Below are 21,045 nucleotides of genomic sequence, written 5' to 3'. Positions count from 1 at the left end.
CGGCTTATACTCAGTGCGGCTTGTATTCGTGAATTTACTGTAATTGTTGAGTACCCATTCCTTGTGAATGCCAGTGAACAGTTGGGTATTGAACATGTCCATATGATCACAACAGTGTGCTCAGTTTTTATCTGATCATTATTGTGCACTAAACTCAGTGCTAACCAGCTTGCACTAAAGCTGCTTCCCTGACAAGTTGTGTGCTGAGGCACATTCATACATCGGGGCTGCAGTAAAAGCACTTTGCTACTTGTTTGCACATCTCCTCATGCCCAGGTACACCACTTGTAGGTTGTCCTTAGTTCCCTAAATTTTCAGGTTTTACTTCCCAGTATCATGGAACAGAAACCAGGCAGTTAACTCTGACCTGACCAACCAAGAGACCTGTTTCCAATTATCATAGTAACTATATGCCATACTTGTCAATTAACCTTGTGTCAGATGCTGTAAAAACACTGGGGGAATAATAAATTTCTTGTTTCAAAGTAATTGTAATGATAGAGAATGAATTAGAATGAAAACTGACTACCACAAATGGGATAGCACTGGTGTGTGTGTGTGGTTTGAGTTTTCTTTTGTTGCCATACAACCAATGTATGTTTAAAGCAGGGTAATAGGTAGTTTTGTAAATAATTCCTTTAAGTGTGAGGGAGAACATAAAAATATTGACTACAAAGGTTGATTTAAAGGTAAGGATCATAATTTTTCTATAAGAGAGAATGAGAGTGGGAAGTAGAGCGGGCATTGTCTATGACTTCACGTATGTGTGCAGGAAAGCAGTTTAATGATGGGGCAGAAAGGAGCGGCCTGGTTTGTGAATGTGACTTTTCTGTTAGCATTCTGAGCGGGTATGAGTGGTTAAATTCTAGGCATCAAAACAAGACAGTAGATATTAAAGAAATTTAAGGAGTGATCCAGCTGCAGCTGGAATTTCAGCAGAGTAGCAGATAGAAAAGTCTATATGTTAAATAACTGGGAAAAACTGTGAGATACAGATGTTGTTTGGAAGTAGAGATCTAGACAGGTCCAAGTCAGCTTACAGAAATGCTTTTTATTAATTTCATTTACCCCTTTACTGTAAAGATTGCAGTAAGTCCAAAAATAGTGTATTGAAACTGCTTTCTTGGGAGTCTCTGTATAGAGTTTGTGGTAAAGGCAGGAGTAGTTCAATCTACTACATTTGTATATTATTGGGGTATTGAATCAGTACCCTGCCTTAACTCTTTTTTTCCTTTCAGATTTTCTATTTTGTACATACATTGTTTTGTATATACTGTATATGATGACTTCAGTGGGCAGTGAACGTACCCGGGGCACTAGGGACAAAATGCAAATTTCAACCTCTCAACCAACACAACCACAGAAACAAGTAGTACAGGTACGTGCTCCTATATAATCTTCTTTGAGTTGAAAGTGACCATGCAGTGATTTGTTTTTTCCCTAAGACAGTAAAAACTGATAAAAGATGGGGGGGGCTATGGTCATATTTGGAAAAGTATGTTTGTTTGATATCTTGCTTTAATTGCTTAGTTATTCAGCACAGCATTAAGTTGTCCCTGTATTCTTGTCTCTGTAGGAGCTTTGTGTTCTTCAGCAACATTCCCCATGAGTGAGGAATTCTATGCCTATCCCTGTCAGGATTTCTGTCCTGTTACCTTAGTGTCTTCAGAGCTCAGCTCTTTCATATGCCAACCTCATTATAATAGAAAATTTCTGGTCAGTAGAGGAATTTGGGTGGGTGGGAAAAGCTTTATTAGATCCATGTTGTGTTCTACAGCATGATTCAGCATATTTAGAAGTCACAAAATCCTAAACTTCTTGTGCCTTCACAAAGTGAAATGAAGATAGTTGTCCACTAGCAAACTAAAGTTATTTTGAGTATCTGCAAGACTGAAATTAAGCTCTTATCCCAGTGTCTTGGTTCTCAGCAGCAGAATAGTTGTGTGCTTGCCTGGGTTAAAGTGCAAAATGTCTCTGTTCCTGGCAACTCATTATTCTTTTGTCAGGTACTTTTCAAAATTTGATTCAATTCGAGAATTGCCTCAGTTCTCAGACTAGAGGTGCTCCCATGGGAAATCGTCTTATTTTCTAGACTGATCTTTAACATGGAGGGGCTCTTCTCTCTACAATATTAATTATGTGAACTCAAGCCCTTGTGTTACAGTGCTTTGCAGAGTGGTGATTTGTGCTAATGTGTAAGTTTAGAAAGTGACTTTCAACAAATGAAGTTGAATTTGTTTTTCCTTTATAGCAAGTAAGTGTGTAGGAATATAATGAGCAAGTTGACAGAAGTGAGGGGTTCCTCTTTTTTGATGTTTGCAAGGCAGCAATGGAGTACTCTGCCCAGTTTTAGGTTCACTAACGCAAGGCAGACATTGGCAAATGGGAGCAAGTCCAATGAGGAGCTATGAAGATGGTTGAGAGGCTGGAGCACAGGATGAATGAGTGGTGACTGAGGAAACTGGATTTGTTCATCCTTAAGAAGGCAAGGCCAGGTTGTCTTCTATTCAAATACGTCATGAAAGGCTATAGAAAAGGTGAAGCCATCCTCAGAGATAATGGCACATGTTAGAACACTGGAAATTCCAGCTGTTAAAAGGAAAAAAAATTGTTTACCACAAACACTGTCATGGATTAGAGAGGTTGTGGGATCTCTATCTGTCCTCAAGCAACTACTCCGATGGGACATGCTCTCAGTGGGAGGTTATACTGCCTATTGCTACGGTATATTTGCAACTGATGTGATTCATTGATTTTAAGCATTAAGTCTTAGACCTTTTTCTGCATTTTATCCACTTATTCTACCTCTTGCATAATGGATATTGGTTTGGTCATTTCAGTGGAAAAGATGATTATTTAATATACAGCAGATATGTTTTAAAGCACCGTATATTTTTATTGTTTAGATCAGATGAGCCTCCCTCCTTATGCTTTACAGATCAACAAAAGCATGTGGGATTATACTATTCAATTACCACTGATTCATTTTTTTCAATGTAGAATAATGTTACTTCCTCAAGTGGAGATTTTATTGTCATAGTCACACTGAACATAATTTAAGTTATTTAAGAAATTACATCACAGTTTTTTCATTGTTTCTGGATAATAAATATACTATTTTATTTTAAGATCCGGACCTATTACTGTCACTTTGTGTTTTGCATACTTCTGTTTTCTGGTAGCTCAAAGTTGTTAAAAATTTCCTTCACTCTGTTATGCTGCAAAGATAATGTATCTTGTAAGGTCGAATAAAGTTCTAGCTGTCTTAAGATGCTAGCTACCATGTTCTTAGTTGCAATTAAAATTAATTACAGTAAATTCACGAATACAAGCCGCACTGAGTATAAACCGCATCTCTGGGTGTTGGCAAATATTTCGGTTTTTGTCCATAAATAAACCGCACCCAAATATAAGCCGCTCTGTCGTTCGCAGCGAGGACCCGCGTGCAATTAGTAACAGAACCGCGGGAGGGCGGGGTTTACTGACTGAGCTAAGGCTGTGCAGGCTCGGCCCGCTAGGGGCCGCTGACGGGGCCAGGTGGCCCAGCCCGGTGCTACCGCTCGGGGCCGGCCACCACTGCCACTGGGCTCGGGGCCACCCGCTGCTGCCACTGGGCTCGGTCACCCCGGGTCGGCGCTGCCCCACGGTGGCAGGCAGGGACGGAGCTTCCCCCGCTCCTACGGCAGCGGCGGCGGGCGGGGACAGAGCTTTCCCACGCCCGTGGTGCCGGCGGCGGGCGCAGACAAAGCACTCCGCCTCCTCCCCGAGCCGCGACAATGGCGGCGCGCACTTCCCCCCCCCCCGGGCCGCGGCAATGGCTGCGCGGGGCTCCCGTCAGCTCCCCGAGCCGCGGCAATGGTGGCAACCCCCTCCTCCGTCCTCCCCGGGCCGCGGCAATGGCGGTGCAGGGCCCCCGTCGGCTCCCCGAGCCGTGGCAATGGCGGCGCACCCCTCCTCCCCGAGCCGCGACAATGGCGGCACGCACTTCCCCCCCCCCCGGGCCGCGGCAATGGCTGCGCGGGGCTCCCGTCAGCTCCCCGAGCCGCGGCAATGGTGGCAACCCCCTCCTCCGTCCTCCCCGGGCCGCGGCAATGGCGGCGCAGGGCCCCCGTCGGCTCCCCAAACCGCGGCAATGGCGGCGCCCCCCCCCGTCCTCCCCGAACCGCGGCAATGGCGGCGCGCCCCCCCCCCCCCCCGTCCTCCCCTGGGCTGCGGCAGAGGAGGGAAGAAGAGAGCTCTCCCGCCTCTCTCCCTGCCCCCCGTGCTGCCTGCAGGGAACCAGGGCAACACAGTAACACTGTAACAATCGCGGAATGCCGGCTTTTACTGGCAGGTGCTTGGATCGGCACCCTGGCTGGCACGTCTGGGGTTGTAAATGTCAGAAAATTATTCACATATTAGCCGCCCCCGACTATTAGCCGCACTTCCGGGTTTCCACCAAAATTTTTGTCAAATTGCTGCGGCTTGTATTCGTGAAATTACTGTATACTGTTTTATAGGATACTACAATGTCACTTGTAACAATGGTGGCTTAAAAACAAAGAAGAAACACTCACTTGGGGAAAAAAAGCAAAACTTTTTGTGACACTAATTTGGTGTTTCTGTAGTAAACGCATCTTTTGGGGTTTTGTTGGGTTTTATTTTTCTTCTGGATCTTCAGTTCTGTGTGCAATCCATTGGCATAAATGTTAGCGATATCACACCTGCTTGTGTTTCTAAACTTTCTCCTTACACAGGAAAACTAAAGATATTGTTACTCATTTGATAGTGTTATAAGGTTTCTATATTTTTGTCTTCTAACACGGACTTGAAAAAAGTTGGTTTACAGAAGAAATGAATCTCAATGGTTTCCTGTTTCTGCTCAAATATCCCATCATGTCTCTAGAAATTGCATTGAATGCTTGTATTCTGGATATCTTTAAAGGAAATCTCTTCACTTGCTAAAAAGTTGCTGTGGGCATGAGGAGGCTGAAGTCAGAGCAAGAAGATGGATCATCAGGACTTAATTTCTGAAACCAGCAGACCTTTTATTTTTGCTCTCTGCTGAGCTCTCAATAGATAGCAAGAGCAAGCTCCTTCACACAGAGCACCACACTGACCTGGGAAGCTTTCATGGAGGGTGGCACCAGGGCTGGCACAGGGAATTCCAGAGCAGGCTCTCCTCTTATGTTACTGACTGGCATATGAAGCTGTCAGCATTGTCAGGAAAATTAATCCACAAACACCAGAGGTTTATGTCCAAAAAGGAGACAGAGGAGTCCCTTTTGCTTTATTCGAATAAAGGGAGAGACCATGGGGCATTCCCCTGGGATCTCTCAGATTTTTGGAGGACGCAGCCTCCTTTTTATCCTATTTTCCCGACCTCATTTCCCTCTCTCTTTCCCCATTGGCTGAGGTACTTGAGAGGCACAGACTTCCCGGAACACCTGATACCTAAGATTTCCCTCTAATGTATAACCGTCCCTTTTAATTTTTAATTCTTACAGAATTCATAGTTTTCCCCCCATTGTTTCTTTCATCTTCCAATACCCGGTTTCATTTCTACAGTTTGTTTGTAAAAGGCAAATGTCTTTTTCCATTCATCAATCAGTGCAATCAATCCCATTGTTTCTTCTATGTCTCAGTGCTAGTCTTATCTACCAGCAGACCCACAGTTTGTTTGTAAAGACAAATCCAGCGTTCCTCTCAATATGACACTGAAAATGTGAAGTAGTGCAGAGTACTTAACTCTGTTACTGTCTTAGTTTAAGACAATTATATGGGGTGGAGACTCCACAATGAGTTACCTTCTCATAGTTTTAATCACTCCCCTTTCACCAATAAGGAGAAATGAATGCAAGAAGATATAAGTGAAAAAATAACAGTTTGCTAAAAAGAAAAAACAGCAATAACCACTATATACAAAGGTGCTGAGTCACCTTGTCCCCCTGGGAACAAAGAAAACAAGATGGTGGAGAAACCCCTTCTCTGGACCACTGGCAGAGAGAGAGAACAAAGGAAAATCAACACAGCAACTGTCTCTGTAGTTCCACAACTCCCTTCTCCCTCAAACAACAACCAACAGGGGACAAAGCAAAACCTGGAAAAACCCTTAGTTTTGTCCAAAAGGCTTCAATGCTGCTGAAATGCTGGAAGAAATTTCCCTCCTTGGCATGGCTGGAACTGGAGTAGCAACTGAAAAACTCATGGAGAAAGGGTCCTGACCCCTCCTCAGCGAAACAGTGGGCAGCTGTGTCAAAGGTGTTTCGAAATCTGCTCTGAAGTATCTTTGGATTGCAAAATGCAACTTTCTGAGTTGTAACTAGGAGACCTGCCCAAGGCAACCCCCTTGGGAGCCCAGAGAGAACAAGAGAGCTCATTGGTGTGCATTCCCTGTTTTTAAAAGGACCCAGCCCCCCTCCTTTCCCTGAACTGGGGTAAAACACACATGTCGCTGTAGAGGCGGGTGTGACATACAAATAGACACACTACATTTCAGAAAGCTAATATCCCATTTATTACATCTAGCTGTCTTTTATACACTCTACAAAGTTTACACTTTGTTCATTGGTTACAATAGATCAACATAACGTTGATTGGTGTAAGACCATCTATGCCTCTGTTTTTCACAAGACTTTTCTAAAAATACTTTTCCCAGCTGCAGGTTTTCTTCTACTTATCTCCTTTTCCTTCTTCTTTTCTCAGTCTCCAGGCCAACGGCCTTGATAGAATACCTTTCAGAAATAACCCTTATTCATTAACCCTCTCTGGCTCGCAGACCAGCTGTAAGTCTCTCCACAATTCCCCCTTTTTTTGTTATTTGAACCAAGAACGCAGCTGCTAAGGATTTTGCAGGGCCCTTGCAGAAATCCAAGCAGACACTGGGGGGACAAAACAATACTTCAACTTACAAAAAAACCCCATTCAATTATTCTCATCTTCTAACAAGTCCTTACATACACTCAAAATCCTGGCATCCATAACTGTACGCTAGCAATATAAAAGATACATTAAGACGGCACAAAAAAGATGGATTTTCAAATATCATTACAGACTCCACAATCCCTTGATGACACATTTGTGGCAAAATGGTACCTTTACTTTTAGCTAAATAAATTTTTCTCCACATAGACTTACATTTTGTGGCCAAAAGACCAAGTCATCTGTCCAGTCACCAATTAGAACTAAGCAGCATCCACTTAACTTTACAACTGGCTGCTGCTATCATAATGGGCAATTAACCTAGTTCCTTAAGGTGCGGGCTTTCAGCTACTAATTCAACACCCTTATGCAAAAGCGATACCTCTCCCCTAGGTACATTAAGTTCCTCTATGTTGGGGCAGTAAATGCTATGTGAGGGCAAATGGTACAAGACACATTACTCAGTACTGCCAACCTCTCTGTGGAGGAGAACAAAAATCCAAAGTAAAGGTAACATCCACCAATTTAAGTTTTCAGCCTGAGTCAATATCGCCATTTATTTTGCCCTGAGTGATCATCTGAGCATGTTCTTTAAGAGTCCATGCTTCAATCCACCTGATGGCCACTTTCTACTTCGGTTATGGGACTATCCATCCTGTCCCTTCTGGTGTTCTCCATGTATGGCTTAACACAACGAGCAGCAACCCAATGAGGACCATTCTTTGTCAAAACACAAGCATATCTCTCTTCTCCATGTTATTAATTCTACTGGACCAGTTCACATTCCAGTAATTAAATCCTTAACCCATACCTTAACATCCTTATGAAAATTTGGCTGTTTAGAACTGAAAGAAGAAAAATGATGAAATATAGGGGACAACTATGAATTAGGTGAAGGGCGCAAGAAGTGTAACACATAAACAGCTTTATCCAATCTCACTCAATGTAGCTCCCCTTTACATTCCCCTTTTTGTTTTTTAATTTGGCACTTCAAAACACCATGAGCGCGTTCAGTAATTGCTTGGTGTGTCGGGGTATGGGGGACACTGGTAGAATGTTCAACCCCCCCGGCAGGAAAAAATGTTTCCAAATTCTGTGAAACATATGCTGGATCATTCTCCATTTTTATATGAGAGGGAACACCTAGAATAGAAAAAGCATGACAAAAATGACGAATAGCATCCCAAGCTGTTTCACCTGCAAATACTGATGCAACCATAGCATGAGAAAAAGTATCAACTGTAACATGAACAAACTTTAAACAACCAAATTCAGGCATTTTTGTAACATCAGTTTGCCATTCTTGCAAAGGGAGTAAACCCCTAGGATTAGTACCATAATATTGCGAAACATGAGTCATATGACAATCAGAACAAGAAGAAATAATTGACTTTGCTTTGTTGTGTGATAACTGAAGTTGTTGCCGTAATGCTTGAGCACTTTGATGAAAAATTGATGAGACAAAACTTCCTGTTGTAACACATTAGGTACCGTTTTAACTGGTATAGCAGCCATGAGGAAATCCACATAAGCATTACCTTCAACAAAAAAATCCACGTAGTGATGTATGACTACAAATATGCATAATAAACTACAGATGCCTTCGATTACGAGTAACAATCTACAATTTGGACAACATGACAAATAATGTCTTCTCCCTTATGTTATAATATGTTATTTGGCCTGTAAAATAAGACAAAACCAATTGCAATTCATGATGATTCTGAAAACCCAATTCAAAATGTTGTACAGGTATCACAATAGTTACAGGATCATGACCTAAGATCTCATGACAACATCTACGACCTTTGATGATGATGTCTACAAAAATTCGTAAAGCCCTGAAGCTCTTTTCTGGGATCTGAAAGATAAAAATATCCATTCCAAAATATGCAATTTATCTTCCCACTCATCATTCCATTGACACAATATTCCACATGTCACTTCATGATCTTTTAAGATAAATTATTGCACTCCAACAAAAGGATCTATTCTGTTAACAAATTTACATTTCAAAGCCAGTTCAATTTCTTCTAAGGCCTTTTCTGCTAGAGCAGTCAAATATCTCTTATCAGTAGAGGAAGTAGTCCCTGACAGTAATTCAAATAAAGATTGCAATTGATGATTAGTTATCCCTAAATATGACCTAATCCAACCTATTGCACCAACCAATTTCTGTACATCAGTAACAGTTTTAACTTCAATGTCTAATTTGACAAGGTGAGGCACAATCTGAGTATTGGTTATTATCAACCCCAAATATCTCCAAAGCATTTGTTTCTGTACTTTCTCTGGGGCAATAATCAAACCAAGAGTTTACAAATTTGTGACAGCACATTATTCAAGAACTGACAATTGTTCATTTTCAGATGCCAACAAGATATCATCCATGTAATAATTTGCTAAGTTCAGCATGATTTAAAGAAGGCACATCGAAAGCAAATTTTTCCTTATCTTGTTCAGCCAATTAAATAGTAAAATAGCAATCTTTTAAATCAATGATAATTATTTTCCTTCCCTGTGGAATCATTGTGGATGTTGGGAGACCTGGTTGTAAAGCTCCCATTGTGACCATCACAGCATTTATCTGCAGTAAATCGTGCAAAAGTCTCCATTTCCCTGATTTCTTTTTTATCACAAAAACAGGAGTATTCCATGGGCTGAATGATTCTTCAATATACTCAGCTTGCAGCTATTCTATTAAATTTTGCAGGACAGTAAGCTTTCCAATAGGGAGGGCCCAGACAGGCTTATCTGTTAACCATGTCAAGGTCACGACTAGACACTAAAGACCCTGCAGCACACTAACCCATGCTAAAAGTCCGTAGTGATTTCTACACCCCATTGAGATAAACAATCTCATCCCCATAAATTATACAGGGCAGTGGTAACATAAGGCCTGATGTTAGCTTGTTGGCCCTCAGGCTGTTTCACATTAATTACAATAGCAGATATACCACCTACAGTTGCACCATCCAACCCTACAACTCCAAAATCTGCTCGAGTGAGGGGCCATGATGAAAACCAAAAAAGCTGTGAAATGATAGTCACATGTGAAGCAAACCTGTAAGAATTATAGTCTCTGGATGATGTCCCTTAGCCATGACAATGCACTGTTGTTCCAGACAATGATCTGTCATTTTCTTAAGTCAAAAATACCTGAGGTACTCCTGTAGATCCCAAACCTCCTGTACCATGACTCCAGTCCACTACAACTGGAACACTACTCACAAAAGGAATAAGTTGAACAATACAGGTTCCTTTTCTATTCATTTCATATTCATCTTCAGAAAAACAACACAATAAAAAAAAAACATTTGATCTAGCAGGCAAACAGAACATTTAGCCAGTTATAACAACAAGAGGGTCACTAACTGATACCACAGCATAAATTTGTCCCAAATAATCAGAATCAATAACACCTAAATGGACATTAATACCTTGAATAGTACTACTAGATCTTCCTACTAAAAGAGCACTTAAACTCTCCCCTATAGGACCATAGGCACCAAAGGACACCTTACATATTTATTTTGTAAAAATAACCACTGTATCTGCAACGTATATCAATCCCTGCAGAGCCTTACAATTCAGTTTATTGCCTGGATTTATCTTAGGCTTTACTGCTTCTTCGTAATTACGTGGGCCCTGCTGGAACAATAGCATGATCTCTAGCCAATTGTTTACATAAAATTTGCCTCAAATTTTCATCATCTACTTGTTTCTCAACAACTGCAACAATCTTTTCAACAAACTGCAAAAAAGGTTCTGTGCTACCTTGCTGTATAGTAACATATCTCTGTTTCAGCGATGCCATTTCCATTGTTTTAATTAAAGCACTCAGGCCTAACTGTTGAGTCTGTGCCAAGACTAAAGGATCCCACCTGGCCTGTAAGTCCAGTAAAAGATTTCTCTAAAACCTTGTGCTCAGCTAACTGTCTCCAGGTGTTCTGAAATGCACTATATTGTACCGGTTGAAACAAAATCATAACAAAATGCATAATGAAATTATCTTATTAAATTTGTGAAGCAAAAGGCAAGCAAACAAGCAAAATTAACACAATATCATCTGCCCATGCTGTGGAATTCCATGTGCCAATTATAGCTAAGCTTCAAATAACTGTGGTAGATAAAATTCAAGGTTACAAAACCTAAATAATTTGCCTTCTGTCTGAACTCGAAAATTAATTGCCATTCTACTAGCATGTAAGTAAAACATTTGCAAAAAGAGCTCCCAGAACTAAAGAGACATAAACATTATCCACCTATAAATATCTTTAAGTATATAAGTTTGCAAATTATAACCTAGCAAAAAACCAGGTATCAATTTAGTGTAACTCTATATGGTAAACTTTATCAACATTTCTGTTAAAAAGAGTAGATCTTGCCATGTTACATATACATAGATGACTTTAAATCACTCTAGTAAATCCCATTAAAATCACAAATCACTAAAAGAACAAAGTTAACTTTAGCAAACGTATTTCAATGCATCTTTTAGACAGTGCATCATAGCTTCAGCAAACAGAGCTGGTCGACTGCTTTCCAGAAAGCGCCGGGGGAAAAGGAGGGGGGAAGGGGGGGGTAGGGAGAGGGGGGAAAACCGAACGGCACAGGGCTCGGGAAGAGGCAAAAGAACTAACAAGCTGAGGGGGACCTCCCAACCCAGGGGACCAACACAGTTCTGTAGTGGTTTGTTTTTTCCTTTTTTTTTTTTTGTGTGTTTTTTTTAATTTTTCTTTCTTTTTCTTTTTTTTAATTTTCTTTTTCGTCCAGTAAACACCAGAAACCCGATCTTTTTTAGCTGCACTGGCACTTTACTTTCTGTCGGATTGTGAACAGTCCTTCTCATTATAGTCTTATCTCTCATTGTTCGTAGGCAGAGGAGAAAGAAACGATTTTATGAAAACAGGTGGTATTAAGCGGAGGGCTTCTATGAGCTGGGTGGTAAGATCGGCAACAGCCACTACAAATTTCTCCATCAGCTTTTAATTGCAGCAATAATTTTCAAAGTATATACCATGTAGTTAGCGATTCCATGGCCATCCCATCTCCCTCTGCAGCTCTTCTCCTGTTTAGATATCACATTCCACAATTTTTTTTTTCAAAGTCTTTCCAACCACTAAAGACAGTGCTTGTCGGTGTTACAGTCATGCGAATCAGTCCACACTAACATGCTACAGAGGGCATAGTTGCTGATTTCAACGCCTCTTCTTTCCAATAAGGCTTTCCCTGTCGACAGGACAGCACTTTCTTCATGTGATACATTACTTCCCATTTTTTCCCAGCAGCTCACCTGTATTCCAAATGCCAAAATAGATTAGGTCCGGACTGGCTGCTGACTCCGTGCAATCCAACTGCAAATCATGTCCGGCATCACCAGAAGTCACTGTAGAGGTGGGCGTGACATACAAATAGACACACTACATTTCAGAAGGCTAATATCACGTTTATTACAACAACTAGCTGTCTTTTATACACTCTACAAAGTTTACACTTTGTTAATTGGTTACAATAGATCAACATAACGTTGATTGGTGTAAGACCATCTATGCCTCTGTTTTTCACAAGACTTTTCTAAAAATACTTTTCCCAGCTGCAGGTTTTCTTCTGCTTATCTCCTTTTCCTTCTTCTCTTCTCAGTTTCCAGGCCAATGGCCTTGACAGAATACCTTTCAGAAATAACCCTAATTTATTAACCCTCTCTGGCTCGCAGGCCAGCTGTAAGTCTCTCCACACACACAAGTTCCACTTCCTGAGTTGTCAGGTCTTAAAGAGACTAATACTCTTGGGCAGGTTGGCATAGAGAAGATTTGAAATACATGAGGTTTTTTGGGTCTTCTAGGTCACCTAGGACAGTTACAAATGCTGATTGTCTTGGAACATTGAGCAAAGCAAATATTACTTCCCTCATGGAACTTGGACAGCTACTGTAACTTCTCAGCCAATAAGTTGCTGGTGTTTTATGGTGGAGTAAATTTTTAGACTCAGGATTTAGATTTGGTGATCTCTAAAGCTTGTGTTTGTGGTAAACTCCAAAAGTGAAGCAGTTTGAGACTGATTAAGTCTGAACTCGTGAGGTATAGGATTTCATGTGGGTATCCTGTGAAGTGAGACTGCCTCAGATGAATCCTTTCTGTCAAGAATTTCATGGGATGATGTGGTCCCTTTCTCAATAATGAAGTCTTCTGCAGTACCTCAACTTGCATTTTGGGTCCTGGCTCTCTTCAGTATCAACCTTCTCTAGCATGAGATAGTAGCCTCTTCTGTTTGAACAGAAGTCAAATGAGGTCCAAGTTCATGTAGCATACAGTTATCTTCGGTATTTTCATGGGAGTGCTCTTCAAGTAGGCTGCAGATGCCGCACTATGAAGAGTGGCCTGTATGATGTGCCATTAATGTTTTTGAGTATTCTCTTTAGGGTAACCATAACCTGTTTGGGTTTATGACTCTTTACTGCATCCATTCATTTTAGTCTTTCAGCTTATGGAGAAGTTGCCAGCATGGATTTGTTGTCCAGAAATGTTACAAAAGCACCAAATATTTTGTCAAGAGCAAGATTTTTTTTAGCAGTTTTCACAGACTAGTATTCAGTTATAAAAAAAAGAAAGTTCAGCTGTTCACGAGCAGAATCTTGAGGCATAACAGTCTCTAAGTGCTCATAAAAGTACAATCAGGTGGTTATTGGGAGAGGTGTGGAAGGCGATGTGAACAGAGATCATCAGAGATGTGGTTAATTTAGAAATACCATTGTCAGTTTGCTATGATAAAACTATCTCTGGAGTGGTAGATACTAAATAAAAGTAATATCAAAGTGTAAGCTTCTGTGGTAAATTCTATTATATGGTTGTCTTGTCTACGTGGTGAGCTTTAACTGTGGTTCAAACACATTAGAATATGTTGAAACTGCTTCTGTTCTAGCTAACTTTTTAACTATAAAATGGGCATAGAGGAGATGTTGATCCCTTCCCTGTAGCACTGCTGTGCTTGTTGTGTATATTCTTTTTGAGAATCTTGAGAGAAAAAAAATAAAGTGACACTCTAGTGACCAGTGACAGGACCTGAGGGAATGGCCTGATTTGTCAGGGGAGGGCTAGGCTGGATATCAGGAAAAGGTTCTTCCCCTAGAGGATGATTGGGCACTGAACTGGTTTCCCAGGGATTGGTCATGGCCCAAGACTGCCAGAGCTCCAGGAGGGTTTGGACAATGCTGTCAGGCACAGGGTGGGATTGTTGGGGTGTCCTGTGCAGGGCCAGGAGTTGGACTTTGATGATCTTTGTGGGTCCCTTCCAACTCTGTGTATTCTGTGATTGCAATAACTAGGAGATACGTTAAAAAAATATAGTTAAATTTTGTGTACTTTATTGGATGTTTATTTTTCAGGCAACAGCAGAACAGATTCGTCTTGCTCAGATGATCTACGATAAGAATGACACAGATTTTGAAGATAAAGTGAAACAAGTATGTTTCTTATGATACTGAGTTTTTATGCCCTGCAACAATGCTGACTTGTGTTTTGGAGCTAAAACACTTTTCTGATTTAGATGAACCTTTTTTCATAAGGATAGAAGTTTAACTAGAAACAGGTGCTCTTATTGCCCTATAAAGTCTGTTTTCAAGAAATTGTGCGGTAATACAGCTATGACTGTACAGTTACACTGGTATATTTTCCTTTGGCCTTTAAGCTAAAACTCGTCTGTGCTGATCTCTTCCAGACTATATCTCTTTAGTATGGTCCTAATTGAATAATTGTCAGAATAAAGAGTGCATTCAGGTTGTTCATGTGTACACACACACGGGAAAAATGTCACCTGTGTAAACTGAGTTTGCCGATATATTGGGTTTTTTTCAGGAAAAGTAAAAATCATAGAATCATAGCTTAAAGGTAAATTGAGGTATTATTTTAAAAAATAATTTGACCTCTCAGAACTGTGTATGCAGTTTTATTGACTTTTCCTTTGTAAAACCTCGTCTGAAGCATTAAGTGCTTTTTGTTGTTATAAACTTGTTTTGGTGATGTGCCAGGAGTGAAGTTTTGTACTTCCTGAAGCCAAAGTTCCCTCATCAATAATGCCTGTAGCTGTGCTGGTGGGAAAGATAAGAATTAAGTTCTGCATAGGAAATCTCCAAGTATAAAGTTAAAGGGAAAAAAAAAAAGTGAGAAAGTGCTTTCTTGATTATAATTTGATTTGTATTTACCTTTATTTGGGATTTTAGTTTGCTCTGACACAGTAACTATGTGTGTTTTTGAATCTGTGGTGATACTAAATGTTATTTTCTTACAAAGATAATTTGAATATTTTAACGTCTGACTCTTACTGCCAGCTTATGGAAGTGACGGGGGAAACCCAGGATGAGTGCATAGTGGCACTACATGATTGTAATGGGGACATGAACAGAGCAATTAACATATTGCTGGAAGGAAGTTCAGACACGGTAAGGTTTTACTTTCCTATTAAGCTGTTATTTTTGTTTCCACTTCTTAGAAGTGATTGGGAAAATCACATTTTGGAACCTTTCAATTTCCATGCCTCCAAATTCTTTTGAAGGAAATGGAGACCAGGATGGCTTTTGTGCTGCATGCATACCTTAGACTAGGTCGAACCTTGAAAATGTAGGTGTTTAGCTGTTTTCTTGCATAATCTTTTGGTTTTCATTTACATACAATAATTTTAACTATGCATCAGAAACCATTGCTCTGTCAGACACAGACCTGTTTTTTGCTCCAATGTTCGTAGCACCTCCCAACCATGAGACCTAAGTGTTTACCTCAAAGAATAATCTTTATAAACCTAAAGCACAGGTAGATATTGTAAGTTGTGCAGCTTATGTAGGTTTGCATTTCCAGTATTGAATTTGGAGAAGGTTTCCACATCTGAAAGTTGCATTGACAGCACTATTAATGGCAAAAGAGGATACAAGTATCCTTTCACTGTTGTTCATTTGCATAACTTCATTGAAAACCAGAAAGAGGAGACTAAACAATGTGTATGTAACAACAAATAATGTTGCTTAGAATGTTCCACAGAGCAATTTTCTATCCCAAGAGATGCCAGGAAAATGTCTTGCTGAAGCTCAAGCTTTTGCTGGAGGGACTTCTTACAGTTTGTCCAAGACAGTAAACTAAATTCCATCTCATCTAAATTGGGAAAGAAACCTGGGCTTCCTTTCTTAATGCTGAACAGTCAGTATTTCCAGTGATTTGTCAGGATGTGTGGTCTATCTTATTGTTAATGAGGAAACCCACACCCACACACCCTAAATCTAGAACACATACTTTTCTGAGAGGACTTTCTTTCCTATCCCCTTTTCATTTATCAGAGTTGAGGTCATCTAAAACACAGAAATATATAATACTAAACAAACTCTCAAGTTGGGAATAGAAGAGAGCATCTCATGATGAAATCTGTGTTGGTAATGTGCTGGTTTTGTGTTCTTTTGTACTTCTCATATTTGCCATTTTCTAGTTGAAAATAGTTTTCTGACTGATAGAAAATTTTACATGCTTCCTTATTTTAACAATTTTTTAATAAGTGATCGTGGCATGGAAGAAACTTTCTGAACTCATTGATCAATTATAAGCAGGATATCCATATATTGCTCTTTTGACAAGTACCTCTCAACCCACTGCACTTTGTAGACAAAATGCAACTCAAACAAATACAGGCAACTTGAAGGACTCAAGAAGGAAGGAGTATTAATTAGAAGGGGTTTTCATCAGAATATGAATAAACTTATTCTTTATGCAAATTTGTGGACCTCCAACTTGAAGGCCGTTATACTCCAGAACGCTTTAACTGTGGATTTGATGTAAGGTGGTACTAGTTCTGAATGCAGATTGCCAAATGTCTTTTTTTTAAAGTTTCACTCTACTTTGATGCACTGGAAGGTTTTTTTACTTCATTTGGAAGAAGATGTGTCTATCCAAATTGAGGAATTAAAAGAAGGAGTGATAGCTTGAATGTCCATTTATAATTTCTTTGGTACTCTACCAGTTTTCTCTCTTTTTTTAATGCTGTAATATTTAAGGCTTTATGCTCCATGACTGTTAGTCTTTATGAAGACTTCACTTGCAAAAGTTGTGTCAGTCTGGATAGATAGAGGCTTGTGGATAAGAGTTGAGGGCATGTTACTTTGCCCAAGACTTCTATTCATTTAACTTCCTACAGTAGTAAGATCCATTTTGTCTGACCATGTGTTACTTCCTAAACCTTTTAAGATAGAACAAAGGGGACTTTTCAGATTATTTTTCTTTCCATCTAAGACAAGACCAGCAAGGCAGCTTCTGTTATATATTTTTGAATGTCAGGCCCACAACTGTCATTTGAGTTGCCTCAGGCATCCTCAGCTGAAATTGTAAGGGAGCTAATTGATTGCAAAAAGAGACAACTTCAATAGTCTATTATGGATTCTCATGCCCAGAGGTAGCATCATACTGTATCTCAAAGGACATGCCTAACTTTTTGAGGTTTTCCTCAAAATTATACTGTGGGAAAGCATGGATCCGATGCTTTCATAGTCATCCTTTTACTGATCCTTCCTAACTCATGTAAAACCTTTCTAAGGAGAGGCTGCTTCCTCTTCAACTTTGCAGACTCATCCAATTTTGGGTATTTCTTGCAATAGTTCAAGATTTTTGGCACCATGCCCATCAGTCAATTAGTAGTGCATTCTGAAATGTATAGATTTGGTTCTTCAGTTGTCAGTGCAGGTTGGGTTTTTATTCTCCTGTGAAATAACTAAAGTTTTAGGAGTATTTTAGTACATAATGCAGTTAGGCTATGGCAGATGAAGCCATGTGATAGTTACTGGGGGAAAGTTTTCTGCCTCACAAATAATGTGGTGTTCCTCAAACACTTTTGTACTTCTAATCTGTGCTGTCTTTGCTTCACCTAAGTTGGTTTATGGTGATATAGTCTTTATACTGGGGATGAAATTGAAAAGTGATTTCAGCCTTCTTTCTCACCTAAATCATGTAAAAAAATGAATAGTTATTCTTTTAGCACTTATTGTCTCAAAGGAGATACTGAAACATTGAATTTATACTTGTAAACTACTTTGTTACCTGCTTTCTCAATAGAATTAGTTTCCTCAATTCTAGGCATCTTGGACTATCTGATCATTGCCTACCTTCTGAGGGCTGCTGAGTTGCTGTTGTCTGAATTGAGAAGAGATAGGACAGGACCTGAAACTATTGATAGCCAATCTTTTTTTGTTGAATGCAGGTGCCTGTCAGAGGTCATGGCTTTTTGTAGTGCTTCACAGTTGATGCCATCTCATTTGCATGTGCAATTTTACCTCTCAAATACCTTACCTAGACTAAAAACTCCTAGAGATGGGGGCATATACATAAACCTATCTGCTATCTTAATGGTTTGTACATAATACAGTAATTTCATGAATACAAGATGCACGGACTATAAACTGCATCTCTGGGTGTTGGCAAACATTTCGTTCTTTGTCCATAAATAAGCCGCACCTGAGTATAAGCTGCTCTGTCGTTCGCAGCGAGGACCTGCGTGCAACAAAGTTGCCAAATAGTAACAGAACCCCGGCAGGGCGGGGTTTACTGGCTCAGCTAAGGCTGTGCAGGCTCGGCCTGCTCAGGGCTGCTGACGGGGCCAGGTGGCCCAGCTTGGCGCTGCCGCTCGGCGGGGCCGCTCGGGGCCGACCGCCACTGCCACTGGGCTTGGTCACCCCAACCTGGCGCTGCCCCGCGGTGACAGGCAGGTACGGAACCCCCCCGCACCTGCGGCGGCGGCGGGCGGGGACGGAGCCTGCCTGCTCCCGCCGCGGCGGGCGGGGACGGAGCTTCCCCGCTCCCGCGGCGGCGGGCGGGAACGGAACCTGCCTACTCCTGCCACAGCGGTGGCGGGTGGGGACAGAGCCTGCCTGCTCCTACCGCGGCAGGCGGGGACAGGAGCCCCCCGCTTAACCCATGGGCTGCGGGGATGGCTGCACAGAGCCCCTGCCTTCCCCCCAGGACACGGGGATGGCAGCACGGGGCCCCCCCGTCTCTCCCCCGGGCTGTGGGAGAGGAGGGAAGGAGGGAGTTCTCCCGCCTCTCTCCCCGCCTCCCATGCTGCCTGCAGGGAGCCAGCCTCCACCCGCGGCGCAACAGAGTAACAATTTGTAACAATCGCGAAATTCTGGCTTTTACTGGCAAGTTGCTTGACTCGGCACCTCAGTTTCCACTTCTGGGGGTGGAAATGTCAGAAAATTGTTCACATATTAGCCGCTCCTGAGTATTAGCCGCATTTCCGGTGTGGGAGCAAAATTTTAGTCAAAATGGTACGGCTTGTATTCGTGAAATTACTGTACCTTTCTTCTTTCTTTTGTAGCTAACAGCTCGATAGACTAACCGTGCAATTGCATGAGTTGCTGTGCTATTCTTGATGAGTGTTTCAGTTGTTTTATTTTCAATTTCTATAGAGCTGGTATGATCCCTGAATTTATTTTAAAGATGGAATTTAATATTAAAGTTAAAGCTCCAGTTTTCCCAAATTATTGTTTTGCCATTCTGTCTCTTGGTGCTTGAATTCTAGTACATCCCCCAGCCACGTACTTGCTGTCTATTGTTCAATGATACTTATAAACATTTTTTCATTTCCTTTGGAGAAAAGGATAGCTCTGTACATGCTCCCTTGTTAGATTTATGGAGGTAGTTAGAGAAAGAAACTGTTTATTGCTTTGCAGATTTTCTGTGTTGTGGTCATATCTAGGTTTCCTTGAACTAATAAAAGTCCATTATAGCAAGAAATATTTGAGATAGATTCTCACATTCCATAAGAAAATCCAACTTTTAAAATTTGTTTCTTTTTCATTTCTTTCAAAAAATACAACTTATGTTTCCATTTGTATCAGTGTAATATGTATGCATGGCTGTTTTTTGCCATGAACTGGAGGGATGTGAGGTAGAAGCATACACTGAAAGCTGTCTCTTCCTTTTTGGCTTTTGTATCTAATTCTATTCTATCCAAATAGACTTCTTGGGAGACTGTAGGGGGAAAGAAGAAAAACCTTGGAAAAGAAGGTTTGGAAAACAAAGAGAACAGAGAGAAACGAGGGAACAGAGAAATGAGCCGTGGATGGGGAAGTTCCAACAGACGGGGAAGAGGAGGCAGCCGTGGCCGAGAGTGTATGTATAGGGATTAATTTTTAAAGATTCAGACACTTTTTTTGCAGCCAAAACTGATTGAGTTAAGAGCAAATACTTAATGGAGTAAAGTCTGTCCGAGCTATAGCTCAGCACTGAAGGGATCGTAACCTGTTTATGCAACAGGTATGCTCGATCTGTCTGTGACTTGGTTTTGGAATGGTCTATGTTTATTCAGAGACACTACATTTAAATTTCTGTCCTTTTTTGGTTAGTTGGTCTTGTACAAATTGCTGTTCTTTTTTAAGTTTTAGAAATGACTCTCTGCAAAATTGCTTGAGAAGCAAGTATGTTGCTGCACAGCTGATACACTTTTTTTCTTTTAATGAAAAAATTATCCAGCTTTGATTACATCTCCTTTTATGAGTGGGAGAACCTGAAGATGTTCTCATCTTTTTATAAAGGGGAATGAAAAGACTGGGCTCATTATTACTCTCTAGTATATGTTACTCATAAGCCAACCAAAGGTGAATTTCTACAACACAGAAAGTTCTTTGTGGATTGAAATATTTAAAATTTTTCTACAGCTTATACAGGTGCAAAAATACATTGTACAAAAGCAAACTGATGTTTTCAAGTTAGGTAGCATCACATTAGATTGCCATTGGATGCACATTGCTTTTTCCTCTAAGTTTTATCAACAGTATCAAAGCTATATAAATTGCCTTTAAGTGCCATAAGCACTGATAGATGAGCAGAGAAACACCAATGAAAAAATTTGTTTAACTTTTGACTTAAAAGCAGGAAAAAAATGTATAATATTAACCAATTCTTTTAATTATTGTATTATCTTCAAATATTGGACCAGTGAAGACATTGTGAATCTTTGTAAAATAATGTCAAAGTTAGGAAAAAATAGTAATAAAACTTGTAGCTATGCATAGAAAAATTGCAATCAGATCCATCAAAATCAAAGTGAAGGGCAAAATTTTTGACAGATCCAGATGCTGCTTGTCTCTTTTTGGAAACTGGAATTAAAGATTTTTTT

The 21,045-nt window shown here is 40.6% G+C and overlaps 1 protein-coding gene across 5 annotated transcripts in view; it reads left to right on the top strand.

Annotated features, from left to right (window-relative positions):
- The window catches only part of LOC117005092 (ubiquitin-associated protein 2-like), a 222,010-nt gene that overhangs the window by 28,589 nt on the left and 172,376 nt on the right, over positions 1–21,045 (top strand). For all 5 annotated transcript variants that reach the window (XM_033076365.1, XM_033076364.1, XM_033076363.1 and 2 more), the window contains exons 2-5: positions 1,239–1,378; positions 14,285–14,362; positions 15,227–15,337; positions 19,886–20,039. In XM_033076365.1, coding sequence (XP_032932256.1) covers positions 1,280–1,378; positions 14,285–14,362; positions 15,227–15,337; positions 19,886–20,039 — 442 coding nt within the window. In that variant the 5' untranslated portion in view covers positions 1,239–1,279. The remainder of the gene's footprint in view (positions 1–1,238; positions 1,379–14,284; positions 14,363–15,226; positions 15,338–19,885; positions 20,040–21,045) is intronic.

Source organism: Catharus ustulatus, chromosome W, assembly GCF_009819885.2.
Source record: "Catharus ustulatus isolate bCatUst1 chromosome W, bCatUst1.pri.v2, whole genome shotgun sequence".
NCBI classification, from domain to species: Eukaryota; Metazoa; Chordata; class Aves; order Passeriformes; family Turdidae; genus Catharus; species Catharus ustulatus.
The sequence above is the reverse complement of the archived record's forward strand: the minus strand, read 5'-3'. Positions and strand labels throughout refer to the sequence as shown.